The 15,131-nt window shown below is 37.3% G+C and overlaps 3 protein-coding genes and 1 non-coding gene across 4 annotated transcripts; 1 reads left to right on the forward strand and 3 right to left on the reverse strand.

The window, feature by feature from the left end:
• Positions 1-1,225: 1,225 nt before the first annotated feature.
• Positions 1,226-2,689, reverse strand: DCI1 (delta(3,5),delta(2,4)-dienoyl-CoA isomerase 1). The gene is made up of 2 exons (XM_086231453.1): positions 1,951-2,689; positions 1,226-1,640 (listed from the first exon to the last, which is right to left on the reverse strand). Exons 1-2 carry the CDS (start codon positions 2,582-2,584, stop codon positions 1,450-1,452), a joined length of 825 nt encoding a protein of 274 aa, XP_086087579.1. The 5' UTR covers positions 2,585-2,689; the 3' UTR covers positions 1,226-1,449.
• Positions 2,690-2,731: 42 nt separating this feature from the next.
• Positions 2,732-2,803, reverse strand: TRNAQ-UUG (transfer RNA glutamine (anticodon UUG)). The gene has a single exon. It is a non-coding gene; the product is annotated as a tRNA-Gln (tRNA).
• A 3,299-nt stretch (positions 2,804-6,102) lies between these two features.
• On the forward strand, positions 6,103-8,906 carry SAG29 (senescence-associated gene 29). The gene is made up of 6 exons (XM_086231452.1): positions 6,103-6,327; positions 7,280-7,316; positions 7,437-7,647; positions 7,781-7,942; positions 8,125-8,244; positions 8,374-8,906. The coding sequence occupies exons 1-6, from the start codon at positions 6,273-6,275 to the stop codon at positions 8,647-8,649; spliced, it is 861 nt and encodes a 286-aa protein (XP_086087578.1). The 5' UTR covers positions 6,103-6,272; the 3' UTR covers positions 8,650-8,906.
• A 595-nt stretch (positions 8,907-9,501) lies between these two features.
• Positions 9,502-13,504, reverse strand: PBS1 (Protein kinase superfamily protein). Its single transcript, XM_086231451.1, has 5 exons — positions 12,955-13,504; positions 12,160-12,368; positions 11,386-11,575; positions 10,517-10,908; positions 9,502-10,385 (listed from the first exon to the last, which is right to left on the reverse strand). The coding sequence occupies exons 1-5, from the start codon at positions 13,073-13,075 to the stop codon at positions 9,912-9,914; spliced, it is 1,386 nt and encodes a 461-aa protein (XP_086087577.1). The 5' UTR covers positions 13,076-13,504; the 3' UTR covers positions 9,502-9,911.
• Positions 13,505-15,131: the final 1,627 nt, after the last annotated feature.

The raw sequence follows: 15,131 nt of genomic DNA on the forward strand, positions 1-15,131 counted from the left end.
CCTAAAATCATTCAGTAAAACACTCAAAAGTCAAAACACAGTTAAAAACCCCCAACACTTCACTCATCATCTTCGTCACGCCGCTACCACCCTCACTTCTATCCGTTCTCTCTAGATCTGCAGCCTTCTTCAATACATATCTCCTCTTTTGTCTTCTTCTTCTTCTTTTTTTTCTTTATATTCTCTTCCTTTCCACTTCAGCCACCATCAGACTTTATAGTTGCTGCCACCGAAGTTGATTTCTTTTCTTGTCGTTGTTGTCGAGCTCAAACCAACTCGCCCGCTAAACCGAGGCTGTCACAACCTGAATCGAGCTATTTACATCTTGGGTAGTTTGGGTGAGGAGTTTCCAAACCCGACCATTCGGCCCGGCTGGTGGGTTAGGCCTCAATCCGACCCTACTTGATCGACTCTCATGCCTACGTCACCCAATATGAGTTATTCATGTGTTTGACTTAAGTAATACTGAGATATGTGAAAATGTGGAATGTGTTATTCTACATTAGAAAATTATATAAGTGCTTATAAAAGTCTTGAACCTCTCCTCTTATTGTGCATTAGTTTTGCTATACTCAATTTTCTTCGGTCCTTTCACGTGATGAGATGGAACGAATTCAAATTCTCTTGTATGTTAAAAAAAAAAAAAAAAAAGGCTATGTATTTAGTGTGGTTTTGAGGCAAGCAGCACATCTGATTCTTTCCTGTCTAAACCTCCTTCCATGATCATTCAGTAATAAGTATGACCATAATGTTTATTCTTGGTATATCAACGGTAACTTTCAGTCTTTCATATTAATCATATAATCACATAATCAAATAATCAATCATGTGCCTGGCCAAAAAAAAGTAACAATCAATCATGTGGTGTGGATTCTTCCTGAGACTTCATGATAGAGTCGTAAAGAAATTTCTGGATTAAAAATCTATGGTCACTATCAGAGATTGACATTTCAGAAAACAAAAAATTTGTTAAAATGAGCAAAATGCGTTTTGGACAACTATATGACAAAATTTCATTGGAAAACATGTATCTATTTGACAACTATTAAACTATATGACCCAATTGGGCCAAGCCAGCCCAACATATCTTTGGGCTGTTTAAGTCAAGCTCTGAAGGATCCAATTAGTGTATTAAGACCATGGATGGATAGCTTAAGCTGTCGGCAGAAGTATTAATAAATAAGTAAAGAATGCGGAGAGAGAGAACAAAACTTTGGTGGTACGAATTATGAATTTATATATTTGGATTGTTATAGTGTGTGGATTCATTGTGGACCCAGTTCCCAGTTCTGATAGGAACCTAACCAAAGTGCCAACCAACCAACTATTTATTACAACAATTATAAATCGATGAAAACATTACAATTCGAAGTGGGGATCCATCAATCATCATCCATCCCACTCCATTTTCCAAATTTTATCTGTAATTAAAACAAAATCTACAATGAATCAGAGCTTGGCAAAAACAGGCTTTCTTTTCTGGGTGTGAGCTGAGACTGCCTCAGTTAAATCATCAGATATCAGCATCGCCGAGTTCCACGTTGCAACGTAGTCCAATCCTTGCTCTACACTCATCTCCCTACTTCTTAGTAACACTGCTTTCGTCCCAATAACTGCCAGTGGAGATTTTGAACCAATTCCTGCCACAACCCAACCTTTCATTCATTAATATTTGCTCTATATACATCAACCACTATCATTGTCACTCTACCCACCAAGAAAACTACATCATAATTGTCGCATTTCCAAATTTTCAAGGAAACTATGAAATTAAATAAAAATGTGGAAATCAATTATAATTGTTCATTCATGATTGAAGAAGCATCTTTTATCCTCGTTAAAACCCACTGCACTATTCAACCAACCCATGTTCATAAATTGCATTATTTTTAAGTGAATCACGGTTTAATTATTTCTAGAAGGTAAAGCAGGTTGAAATGACCAACTTACCCTCAGCGACGACACGTACACCGTTATCCAACTCCTCCTTGGAGCCGAATACTCTAGAAACCAGTCCCAACTCCTTGGCCTCCGAACCCGAGAACCTCCGACCCGTAAGCGCCAATTCAAGCGCGTTACCGAACCCGACGATGCTAGGCAGCCTCTGAAGCGTCCCAAGGTCGGCCGTGATCGCCAAGTCAACCTCTTTGACCGAAAAGAACGCGTCCTTGCTACAAAACCTTATGTCACAGGCAGTGACGATATCAACACCGCCGCCGATGCACGCCCCGTGGATCGATGCGATTACTGGCTTCCGGCATCGTTCGATCGCCGTGATGGCATCTTGCAGGCCCTTGATCTCTCGCCGAAGCTTCTCTCCGGCGCGGCCTCGGTCTCCGGTCACGGACTGCTCGATCGACGTGAGGGTTTTGAGGTCGATTCCGGAGCAGAAGTGGTCTCCGGCGCCGGAGAGGACGATGACGTTGACGTTGGGGTTTTGGTCGAGGGACAAGAGGGCTCTGGGGAATTCGGTGAAGAAGTCGCGTGATAGAGCGTTGCGATGGGTTGGGCGATTCAGATAGAGGTAGAAGACGGAGGTGTTTGGCTTTTTCTGAACGATTTCTAGGGTTGCGTAGTTCGCCATATTTGTCTTTCAGTGGCTGAAGAATGAAGACGAGAGAGAGAGGGAATGAAACATAGCCAAAGAAGTGAAGATAAACAGTGAGGATGTTTACTGAGTTACCCAACGGTAAATGATTAATTTTAAAAAGTCCAAAAAACAAATTAACCAAGGTCCTACCGGGAGTCGAACCCAGGTCGCTGGATTCAAAGTCCAGAGTGCTAACCACTACACCATAGAACCTTGTTGTTAAAAACAGGGTTTTTGTATATTTAACTCAAAACAGTTACGCGTGGCCAAAAAAAAAAAAAAGAAGAAGTCAAAACTGTTACGTACATTGCCATTAAGAGTTGTGAACTAATGGGAGTCCTTCATGTTAAATCAAGGTCTTTACTTGTTTTCTTCATCTATGAGACTATAATACACAGGCTACTACTTTTTTTTTCTTAGGCTTCTATATCTAGCTAGCTAGGTTGAAATCAAAGAGAGTATTATGTGCCATGAACGTAATGCAAGATTGAGTAATTGCAATGTTTTTACATGAATACGTACGAAGTGGTAGCAAGCTCCTGCTTGCACTGCACTGCACGTAATCAATCAAATGATTTAAATTCTAACATGTTTAGATCATGATGAGCTATAGCGCCTCTGGCTGCAACTCACAAAGACCGGATTTTGTGATTTTAATATATTGTGATCATGGGATAGACACTAGAAAGCTGATTAATTTGACACCAACATGATCAAAAGCTGAAGCTAGCTAGATCAGTACTCCTATTCCTCAAGATAGCTCATATATATCATCATCTTGTACCTTTTCCTTATCTCTTTGCTTGTTATGACATGGTGAACTGACTCCAACCAATAGTAGGAAAAGGAAAGACAACGTCATCATCGCCACTAACCTAACCCTATATTTCTTTGACTGGAAATCTGAAATGAAATGTCGTAAACATTCAATGATATCGAAGAGTCAATTAATTAAATAAAAATTCATATATATCTTCAGTTGACTATTCAAGACTATTCACACCTACGAAAATATTATAAGCTTCTTGATTCATAAAAATATGTACCCAAAATTTGATTTAAACACGTACATATATATATAACTAGTAAATAAAATTATTTGTATCATATTTTTAATACATGTGAAACTCATCCTAAGTCAGAACTTCACCTCTATTCATATACAACATGGTGGAAAACTATATGGTCCTCTAGCAAGTATCAAATTGGAGGAAACTCGATCTCCTATTTTCTCGGGATTTTAACTACTGTGCTACTTAATTTAATTCATAAAAGTCAAATACAAATTAAACCACTTCTTATTCTAAGGAGATTTTATAAGGGTGCATGTGGATGTTAATACATAATTTAATTTAATCGATCGAACATCTCTAATTTGTGCAGAGATATATATAATTAAGGACTTGATTTGAACCATGCACAGTATAAAGAGATGAAAAATCATAGGAGAATATTCTTTATGTCTGTCAATATGCATGTAAGCCTTCTCTTTTACCGATAGGAAATGGCAGCAGCTTTTTTTATTGATGAGATAACAAATTTTAATCATTATCGTGAATGATCAATCATACCACACACTGTACTCCTCTATATATGCATGCATGTACTTTTTAGTTGACAAAAAAAAAAAAAAAAGCTTCTTTTCTAAGATCTATAAGGACTATATAAGTGATCACAAATTCAGAAGGCAATTTCAAATTTATTTTGGGTGTTGAAATATCCACCAAGGTCGACATATGCTGGCCAACAACATGCAAATTGGAAATTCAACATTAAATTTTCATCCATGATTGCCTTTATATCTTTATTCATCGAATATCGATCGGTCATCCGACTCATCCCCTATGATTAAGGAGCGAAAAACGTTATCATGTTTGATTGAATAACATTAATAGTACTGGTCGCACTAAATGAATGAGTCTATATCACTGCATTATTGGTCTCTCTGACTCTCTCTCATCATCAGATAAAAAGGCCAAATCATTTCAGAGAGTCATCACCAATATTTATACTCATGAAAGCAATTCATGCATTCATTATAATTTCCACCAAAATATTTAGCCTTTTAAGGCAGCTACGCATTTAATTTTTGAGACTTTATGCACGGCATGCAAAATGATCAAACGATTATTAAATTTAGATATAACAAATCGAATCGGATAAATCCACTGATCAGAAAATGACAATAACATCTGCACAATAAGAATATTTTACCCCATACGAACATCTGCATATTAGCTTAATTTTATACACTAATAAAAGAAAATAATGTTATCTGTATTAAACTGTTAGCCTTTAACCCTTATTAAATAAATAAATTTTTATTAAAATTGTTTATTATTTAATTATAGTTAAATGGTTAAATGGTTAAATGATTTTTAATTTTATTAATTTTTTATAAAAAGGTTCTTTTTCAAAAAGTTAAATAAAAAATAAACAATTTAATCATCAGAAGAAAAAAAAAATTGCACAAAGAGATATGGCGAATTTTATACAGCAACAAAAGAAAACAACGTACGCCATCAAATCAAATCACAAATTCACATCCCTTGGAAATGAAAAGGGCCATATCTGCCATCTCTCTCTCTCTTTCTCCAAGGCTCCCTCTGTATCCACCTATAGCATTCCCGAATCCCAACCATATAATACAGACAAGAACAGAATAACAACACCATTATTGTTTTCTGGCTCCTTTTTATTTTCATGGTTCTCAATTTGTCCTAACTTTGAAACCAATTCCTTACCCTCCACACCTCCTATAACCGAAAAAAATGCAATAAAAGCTGAGTAAAAAGCTGGGCTATTTCAACTTCCCAACTTGAAGCACAAAAAAGTCAGTGAGTTAGATCCCCGATACACACGAAACCTGTAATTGCATGAACAGTATAGCACTACCAAACAAACAGCAACGGAATTCAATAAAAATAAAAGCTTGTTGTGTGTGTTTGTGCAAAAAAAAATGCAAATTTGCAAATGACAAGTAATGAGGGCTGATGTGGCGATGCGTGTTTCGTTTTGGGCCTGAGCGATGCAGAAACGGCTCAAGCCAGCGTTTGGAGTGAAGAGGTCACGTGAATCGATCCCTACTCGGGACACCTTTCAGTGTGGGAGAGTAACGTGGAAAATCTTATTTGTGTTCTAGTTAGAGCCACGCCCTCTCAAGGCGCGTGGGATTCATGTTACATCAAATAGTTAATTAAAATAGATTAATGGAAAAGAAAACTAAATATTATTACTATTAATTTAATTGTGGTTATGACTTTCGCGTTATCCTAATTGCTATCCAAGCAGTGTGATGAGTGCTCTACTTTTGCTCACACGCGATGGTGGGGAACGTGGGCCTTGTGTTTGTGGTTTGAGTGAATGAGTTTATGGTACACTACCTACTAATGCTCCATCTGTCATGCAACCAAAATGAGTTCAATACGCACACACCCCTCATTCTCTTTTATTCACTTTATGTGTGTATATAAACAGGCTGCGTAAACCCACAAACCATCCTCGCATATCACTCTATTTTTCTGCATGAGAATTAAGGGTTTGGGAGAGAAAGAGAGGAAGAGAAAGAGCTAGGGTTTCTCACCCAGCTGCGGCCCTTAAGCTACCCACCTTCTTCTTTTCTAGTACTTCCTTTCATTTTCATTTCCTTGAGTTCTATTAATTTGCTGTATACAGATCAGAGATGGCTGTATTAGCAGATAGTCACCATCCTTGGGCATTCACATTTGGCATCCTAGGTAAAATTCTTTGAACAATATTACTTCCATGAAAATTTTGAAACAGGTTGAAATTAACCCACCATCAATCAGCTCATTGAATATGGTGCAACAAGTTAGCTATACATACTAGCTAGCTGGCCTACAAGAAATGTGAGCACAAACCACATTCATTGGTTGCACAGAAAGGGGTGGCAATTAGACATTAGAGACTAAAGTGCCTCGATTTTAACAAAAATTGGTGGCAATTAAGCAATAGAGTCTAAAGTTCTCAAATGCCACCCTTTTCTGTACAACTAATGAAGGTGACCTTTATTCACATTTTTTGCAGTGTGGGTACCAAATTAAAGAGCATGCTACATGTGTCATTTTTTTGTGCTAGCTCAAGAAATTTGTTGAGTGTCACATACTCTTGTCTGTTATTGTCATGTTGTTCTCAGCTGCTTGTTATGAGTTATGACTCAGTACTACAACCTTTACTTAGGTGGCCCGCATTTGTTATCTAATCGCGGTCATCATCTTGGCCATATTCTAGCTCCTTCCATATATATGTTAATGCTCTGAATGATCAGCAACTAAAACTGCTAGCGATCCGGAAAATCTAAATACACCAAAATTGAAAGAATAATTGAGTTGATTTAATTAGTTGTCCTTTTTCTTTCTTTCTAAATTCTAGTTAATTTATAGGTCAGTGTTTATATTTTGTAACTTTGTAAATAATTGTTTGTTTGGTGACCAACGTCCTTCTCATCACTAGATAACGATTATTAAATTTTACCCACATGAATCAACAATTAATATACATGTCTCTTCATGAGGAAGTTGTTAGCTAGCTCTTCAGAGGGTGCATGTATATTCCATTTTTACAATCATGGTAGTTTGGAAATTCTATTTGAATGACCACTAGCTTACATAACTACATATCTAATATTTACAAAGAACCGATCAGCTAATACACTTTTTTTGATGGCAGGTAATATAATCTCGACCTTGGTTTACTTAGCCCCTGTGTAAGTATTTTTTAACTGTCTCTTTGTCTTTACATTATACATGCATACATGTTTTTTTTTTCTAATATAAAGGATATATATAGGGACATAACTTTATTTATTTTTGTTTTATTATGGCAGGCCAACATTTTATCGAATTTACAGAAAGAAATCGACAGAAGGTTTCCAATCGGTGCCTTATTTGGTAGCATTGTTTAGTGCGATGCTCTGGTTTTACTATGCGATGCTGAAAAAGAATGCTGTGCTTCTCATTACCATTAACTCATTCGGAAGTGGGATAGAGATTATCTACATCATCATGTACATTGTTTATGCACCAAAGGAGGCCAGGGTAAAAACAACATATATTTTAGTTTCAGATGTTTTTAATTTTGGGCCAAGAGTTTCAGATGTTTAGGCTAACAGACATGTGTTATTTACCCTGTTATATGTTATTTGAAGATTGAAATATTATTTGAATGCAGAAGTTCACCATCAAACTATTTGGTGCCATGAACGTGGGGCTCTTCTCCTTGATCCTTGTCCTTACACACTTTGTAGTGAGAAGTGCATACCGTGTCCCAGTTCTTGGATGGATTAATGTTGCCATTTCTGTCAGTGTCTTTGCTGCCCCCTTAAGCATTGTGGTGAGTACGTAATTATATACTTATATAACTATCGAGAGATCTTTTAATCTAAACCGTCTATTTTAAGTCTTTATTGAAGAATCCTCTCATTTGGCATTAATTACCTTAAATTAATTAATTACACTCGTAGCATGCATGTATAAGCATATTCACTTGACTACTAATTTTTTTGTCTACTGCAGGCACAGGTGATCCGAACAAGGAGTGTTGAATTTATGCCATTTAGTCTGTCATTTTTCCTAACATTGAGTGCCGTAATGTGGTTTGCCTATGGTCTGTTCCTCAAGGACATATGCATTGCAGTGAGTAGTCCTAAAATGATGACCAATTGCAAAATTATAAATATATCCCTAATTTATTAATTTCACATAATGAATCATACTAATTTCCCTCTTTCTTTGTTTGTGTTGAAATGGGTACTCCTATAACAGCTCCCAAACGTATTGGGCTTCGTGTTGGGCCTACTTCAGATGCTGCTGTATGTAATATACAGAAACTCCAAAAAGGTGGTGATAGATGATGATGAGAAAAAGCTGCCGGAGAACATGAAAAACATTGTGATAAATGCAACTTCCGAAGTTCATCCGGTGGATGCTCAACCCTATAAATGTGAAGATGATAATGAAGTGGGCAAAGATGCAAAGGAGCAGGAGTTAGTAGAAACAGAGAATCATGAGCTTAAACCCAATGAATGTTGTGCTGTGTGATCGATCGATATATGCATCTGCCCAAGTGTGTACTTGTTAATTAGGATGGACCGTCCTTTGATGTGAATCGCGCATGAATTTTGTGCAGGCCAAGTGTTCACATCTGCTAGCTCTACTTGTTGTTTTTGTGATTCATCTGGCTTGCTCTTCCATCCATGTATACGTAAGAGTGGAAAAGCTACAGCTACCCTACGCTTCGCTGGCTTCAATACTCCTTCTTCTTGTTATTATTGTCGTTTTCCTTCTATTTCTCTCTACTTCATAACAGAGATCAGCCGAGTTTGGGCCGTTTGGTGTAGACCACTTGTTAATTAATTAGTTAGTTAATTCTCCTAATATTTTAATTTCTTTCTTAATTAATAATCCAGACTTGAGGTGTTACTATAGCTTAAGCCTTAATTAACTTAATTATAAGATGGAGTTTGCTTGTAGAGCTTTAACACAATTCTCTCACAGATTGTGACTTGAGTCGAACATCAGATATTAATTACAACATAAAATGAAATAAAGCATGTGACAGGTCACGGACACTGCTGTTACCAATGTCTGGTGCCTGAGAAATGGGAATGGGGTGAGGGTTTGATGGGCTGGGTTAACCCGCATACATGATTTGTTTTTCTACAATGGGCCTGAACCAGCCCTCTCCTAGTTTTTGAGATTCGAAAAATGCATGCCTTCATGACTTCATATCGACAAAGAAGTTTGCCTATGGTCAGTTGTGGACATTATACGAAGATAGAAAACAGTGCAAAGTTATTAAATAATATCCCAAATTCCAAAAGTTATTATGTCAAAACAAGGAGAAGAATCATAGACACTCGATTGAACCATGAGCATGAACGCATCTCCAAAGAAACATGCATGTCAAATACTTGATAAAATGTGGTTGAAAAGGAGTCGAGTACAGAGTACAGACCACAGATATTTTGTTTTTAAAAAAACACGAGTACAAGAGATAGAAGAATCATATAGCATTACCCAGACGTGTTTACTCTCAAAATTTTAAATACGTCTTGTTCTTCTGTTCTCACTCCGTTCCCTAGAAGATAATGTACACTTTCCATTTATGGTTTCTTCTTCTTCATGTTTGGATAAAAGAAAAATAAAAGGAAAAGGGTTAAATTAGACAACATGTTTGCGTGTGTGCCAACTCCCTTACATTGAGCACCAAGAATAAAACACAGCTTCTGACATTCTTCAACCCATCTGCTGAGAAGACGAGATGAGTGAAGGTCGAAGATGGTGCATTGTACACTATGGCACTACAAATTAGTGCCGTCAAAACTGCCTTGTGCACTCTGTCGTCTTTTCTCTCGCCAATTCTCTCCCCACATCTTGGCCTCAGCAACAGCTCGTTCTCTGTCTAGCATCCTTGCAGTTTCCTTGGGGGAATCATCCTTCTCAGACCCATCTAAATCCCATCTGCGTCCTGATCCTCCCCCTTCCTCATTCCTCAATATCCTTCCACCTCTCTCATCTCTGTGCCTTTTCTCATCCTTCTCTCCAGAACCTCTGTGGCCATGCCCCGAAGCCATGTTAGGGTCATATGACTGGTTGGCAAGGTAAGAGAGAGCAGTAACCACATCCCCGATGAGAGGACGTGTGGCAGCCTGTTCCTGGATGCACATGGATGCCACAGCAAGAGCTTGGTAGAGACCCCGCATTGGATACCTCCCCTGCAGTCGTGGATCTGCCAATTTTGAAAACTTCCTTCGATCATTGAAGAATGGACGTGCCTGCATAGACATAAAATCACTGCCATTCAATTATTTCACAAGCACAGTGCCCATATTTGCCAGACCCAGAAAGCATGCACGACAATAAGATAAGTTTTAGGCAACAATGCAACAAAAAACTAGAAAATTACCCATGTGACAAGGTTCTGTTCTCCATGGGGTCGGGTGCTATCAATGGCTTTGCGTCCAGTAATCAGCTCCAAAAAGACTACCCCAAAACTGTAGACGTCAGATTTCACTGTCAGTTGGCCAGTCATTGCATACTCTGGAGCACAATAACCGTAAGTGCCCATAACCCTGGTGGACACATGTGACTTGTCTCCAGTGGGACCAAGCTTTGCAAGCCCGAAATCTGAAAGCTTTGGGTGAAATCCTTCTTCCAGTAATATATTGGATGATTTGAAGTCCCTGTAAATAACCGGAGGGTTTGCCTTGTCATGCAGGTATTCCAATCCTTTGGCTGCACCAGCAGCTATTTTCATTCTTGTGTTCCAATCCAATGCTTCCTTATCAGGTGGAAGATCTGCACAGGGATCAGCACCCTATTATAGATGATTCATTGAAATCACTTGTAAATAACTCTGGTAGGTAATTTGTGAGTTGATAATGACAAAAGATGAATAAACTACATTCAGGCTTTTAAGTCACCATTACATTAGGGAAAACGAATGGTCCAATAACAGACAAACAGAAGTTGTGTGCATAAAGGTTCAATTTTTGTTTATTCATTCCCAATATAAGATACTTTTATTGCCCTATGAAATACTTCAAATTCACCACTCATTGAATCTACTCATTTAAAAACAAATAAATAAAAGGTTCAAACATCAGTTCTTGCAGAGCGGAAATGTTAGATTTGTAAGATTGAACACTACAAAGTGATTCCATGATCACTATTCACTAGTTGATATTAAATGAAACGGAAATTAGAAAGGAAAAGTTGTCTAGTCAGAGAAACAGACAAAAAGCCAAAAGAGGGGGCACAAAAGGGAAAAGTTACCATGAAGGTGATCTTCCAATGATCCTAAGGGCATAAATTCATAAACAAGAAGCCGCTGATCTCCATCAGCACAGTACCCAATCAAATTCACTAGATTAGGGTGATGCAGAAGACTGAGCATGAGAACCTCAACCAGAAATTCTCTGTTACCCTGAAGTCCATTCCTATCCAATTGTTTAACAGCAACAATCTGTGAAACCCATAAAGCAATGTTAAGAATCCAAAATCACCTCAACCATGCCTGGAGTTAATTTCTAGATAATGGTTTATAGAGTTTAGTTTTTGGAAGAAGAATTGCATTTCGCAAATTGCGCACTACTTCTCTTTTCTCCTTGATAGGTCAAACATTTGAAGTACTAATTTGCAGCCTCAAAGCAAATATGTCATATTTAAAATGAATTACAATATTGGTAGGATAGTTTTGGGACATGTTTTACTAGTTAGGCACATCAAGGACCATTTAGAAATGTCAGAGTGACTCCCCAGTCTATATATTTAATAATACATGACAGATATCATAAGAATTCTCTAACATTGGAGGCTTATATGGGATCAAGAATTATAGCACTCTAAAATCAGGATGAGAAGTTTCACAACAATGCTTATGACACTGATAAGTCTACAATCCACCACACATTATAGCCTTGTCATTGGTAATCTTATCCTTCATTTTTGTTGAAATAACAGAACAAAAGATAGCATTCTTCATTAGAAGTATTTCATATAATTATAGTCTTGACATGGAACAGATCATGCAACAGAAAAGGAATTTACCTGACCAGTGGTCTCGAGTCGCCCCTTGTATACACGCCCAAATCCCCCTTCCCCTATGAAAGATTCTGGCCTAAAATTCTTTGTTGCAGCTGCAAGCTCGCGAAAGGTGAAAGTTTGAGCGGCAATTTGGACCCCAGGTAGATCAGGCAATTTGGACCCCAGGTCCCTTCTGGATCCTCCATTGCTTCTTGATCTCAGTCTGTCTGCTCCTGCAAATACAATCATAAACAAATTAGTGTAGATCCATTAGTATCATATGATTCCAAACTAGACCTCCTTGATCAAGAAAAGACCTTTGATTTTAGTAAAACAACCAAAACCGAAGATCCAGCGCATTTGCAAGAAATGAAATTCAATGAAACCATAATCCCAATAAAAAAAGGGAGCATACATGATCAACTTTGAAATTTTCTAAACCATCAAAGTGATCAAATTATGAAAATCTATCTTAGTTCTTCAATTATGAAAACAAGCCAGAGCTTTGGGCACCACTGATTACCAATCAGATCGACCTGAGCAACCAAAGTCATCATGAGATCTAATTTTACAAAAGAAAGGAACACCCTTTTATGAACTATGTCAAAAATCTGGTGGGGTCTACCTAAAACCCCTCAAATTTAGAGCTCACAAACTTAATGAAATAATCAATCATGTAGCAATACACAAAACCAAGTAACCAAATTATCAAAAGAAACAGGCATATCATCAACAACTTGTTCTTCATAAAACCGAATGATTCAAATACCCAGATCAGATCGAGCAATAAATAACACATTGAAATTACTAAATACTAACCAGAAGGCAATCTGGAAATGTTAGAAGAGACCGTTGGTTGACCCTGCTTTCGATCATCACTTTCCTTCTGGGGATTCAGCTTCTCCTCCTCCCTCGAATCGAAACACGGAAAACAACCCATTTTCCCAAATCCTTATTTAACTCCTTCCCAATCCAAAAAATAAAAATAAAATAAAAAATCCCAGATGTATCCAAAACTCAATCAGTGACTGGTCTTACAATCCAAGTTCTACAACAACCCCATCGGAGACCCATCCAAATTTCTGGGAATCTCTCTCTCCGTGAGCGATCAGGCAGATGCAGACGCTATCAAAAGGACAGAGTAAAGGAATCCAAGTTCGCAAACCAAACGCGATAACAAAGAGAAAGAGAAAGAGGGTCAGGGGGAGAGAATGCTTTGGTGCGTAAGATATTCTGATAATGGGGCAGTGAAACAGAGCGAACCCAAAGAGCCGGCTTTGTCTTCCACTTCGTTTACATACACTACTGTACACACACAACAGTACAACACTCCCCTCCCTCCCTCTCTCTCTCTCTCTCTCTCTCTCTCTCTCTCTCTCTCTCTCTCTCCCTCCCTCCCTCTATATTTGACCACAAATAAAAATGGCAACTCTGTAATGTCTGTCTAGATTTTCTCAAAAAGTTGATTTTTAACTGAGAAAGCAAATTTTACCATGATATCTTTGGTTTTGGACCTTTGGTTTAACCGTTTAACGTTGTGGGAGATGAAAATAATGATAAAAATGTGTGACCGGCTGAGCAACAAGTGGTGCGGGATTCAACCGGTAACAACATAAACGTGTCAATTGGCGGGATTGGCGGATTACACAAAGTAGTGTGTCAAACGGGTCTTTTCATACGGACCGGGTCATGGGTTGGCCCCACCCTACGCGGCACCATTAGCGTGCACCCGTTACGTATATACTACTCGCACCAAAGCCAATAACACCATGTTGAACATAATAAATTTACTACCAACTTGGGACGATGATACAATATATTTGTGGATCCATCACTAAACATGCGTAACACATGTATTACATTAGTGTCTAATTTTGTACACGATGATACAATGTATTTGTGGATCCATCACTTCATCTTACAAAAACAAAACTGAGTACAACCACTAGACTCTAATCATTGGCGTATACAATGATTTTGTGTTGTTTCACTCGATCATTAACTTCTTTTACTTATTACTAATCATTATCTTAGCATAATGACTAATATGAAAGATTGTTTTATAAGAGCTATTAGATTAATCTAATGATATATATTTTTATTAACTTAAAACTTCACTCACACCTATTTTATTACCCCAACTCATTTTTTAAAAAATAAAACATCACCAAACTTATTTCATTCCTCGTACCATTTTTTACCCCATATGTCGAGGTGTTCAACTCATATCCTTATAGAATGTATAATGAAGCTTGTAAATGTTGCATGTTACGTTTTAACTCTGCTTAGAATATTAAAGTTAAAACTTAACATAAAATTAATAAACTAGATGTCATTTGATTAATATATAAGTTCTTATAAAACAATTTCTCATAGTAGCCAAACTCGTTATCTTAAATATATTAAGCATCAACCAAGAGAATAACGTGAGTTATTTAGAGGTTACGAGTTCCTCCAAAAACCACCTCCAATATTATTCCCAATTTTTTAAATTATTATCTGGTTTGTATCAAGTTTCATCTTAGTTCTAATAATTTTGAATTAATTAACTATTAATTTTAAAACTAATGACTTACTCCAACAAAAGAAAATTGGATGTCATCCGCTTAATCAAATGGTCATTGGCATATTTTGACTGTGTTTACGTTGGTAGATTAGTGATGTTAAGTATTATTCTAAAATTTCATCAACAACTGGCATGGGGAAATGTATGAAAATTCACGTCATTCACCACGTCATTAACAATTAATATTTTGGCATATTATCATTTTTACCTCCTGAAAGTGTAAGGAAATCTCAATTCACCAATGTTGTTTCAATTGTTTTAATTACCACTTGATAGTATATATGTATTTCAATATATCTCTTCAGCTCAATTATGTCATAACCTTTGTTAGTCTTATTGATATGGCATGGCATATTGGTCATTTCGACCCACCTACACCACTCATCACCCTATTTTTGCCATGTAGACGTAAAAATTGGACCCACCCCTT

Source organism: Dryas octopetala, chromosome 2 (genome assembly GCF_963921425.1).
Source record: "Dryas octopetala chromosome 2, drDryOcto1.1, whole genome shotgun sequence".
Taxonomy (NCBI): domain Eukaryota; kingdom Viridiplantae; phylum Streptophyta; class Magnoliopsida; order Rosales; family Rosaceae; genus Dryas; species Dryas octopetala.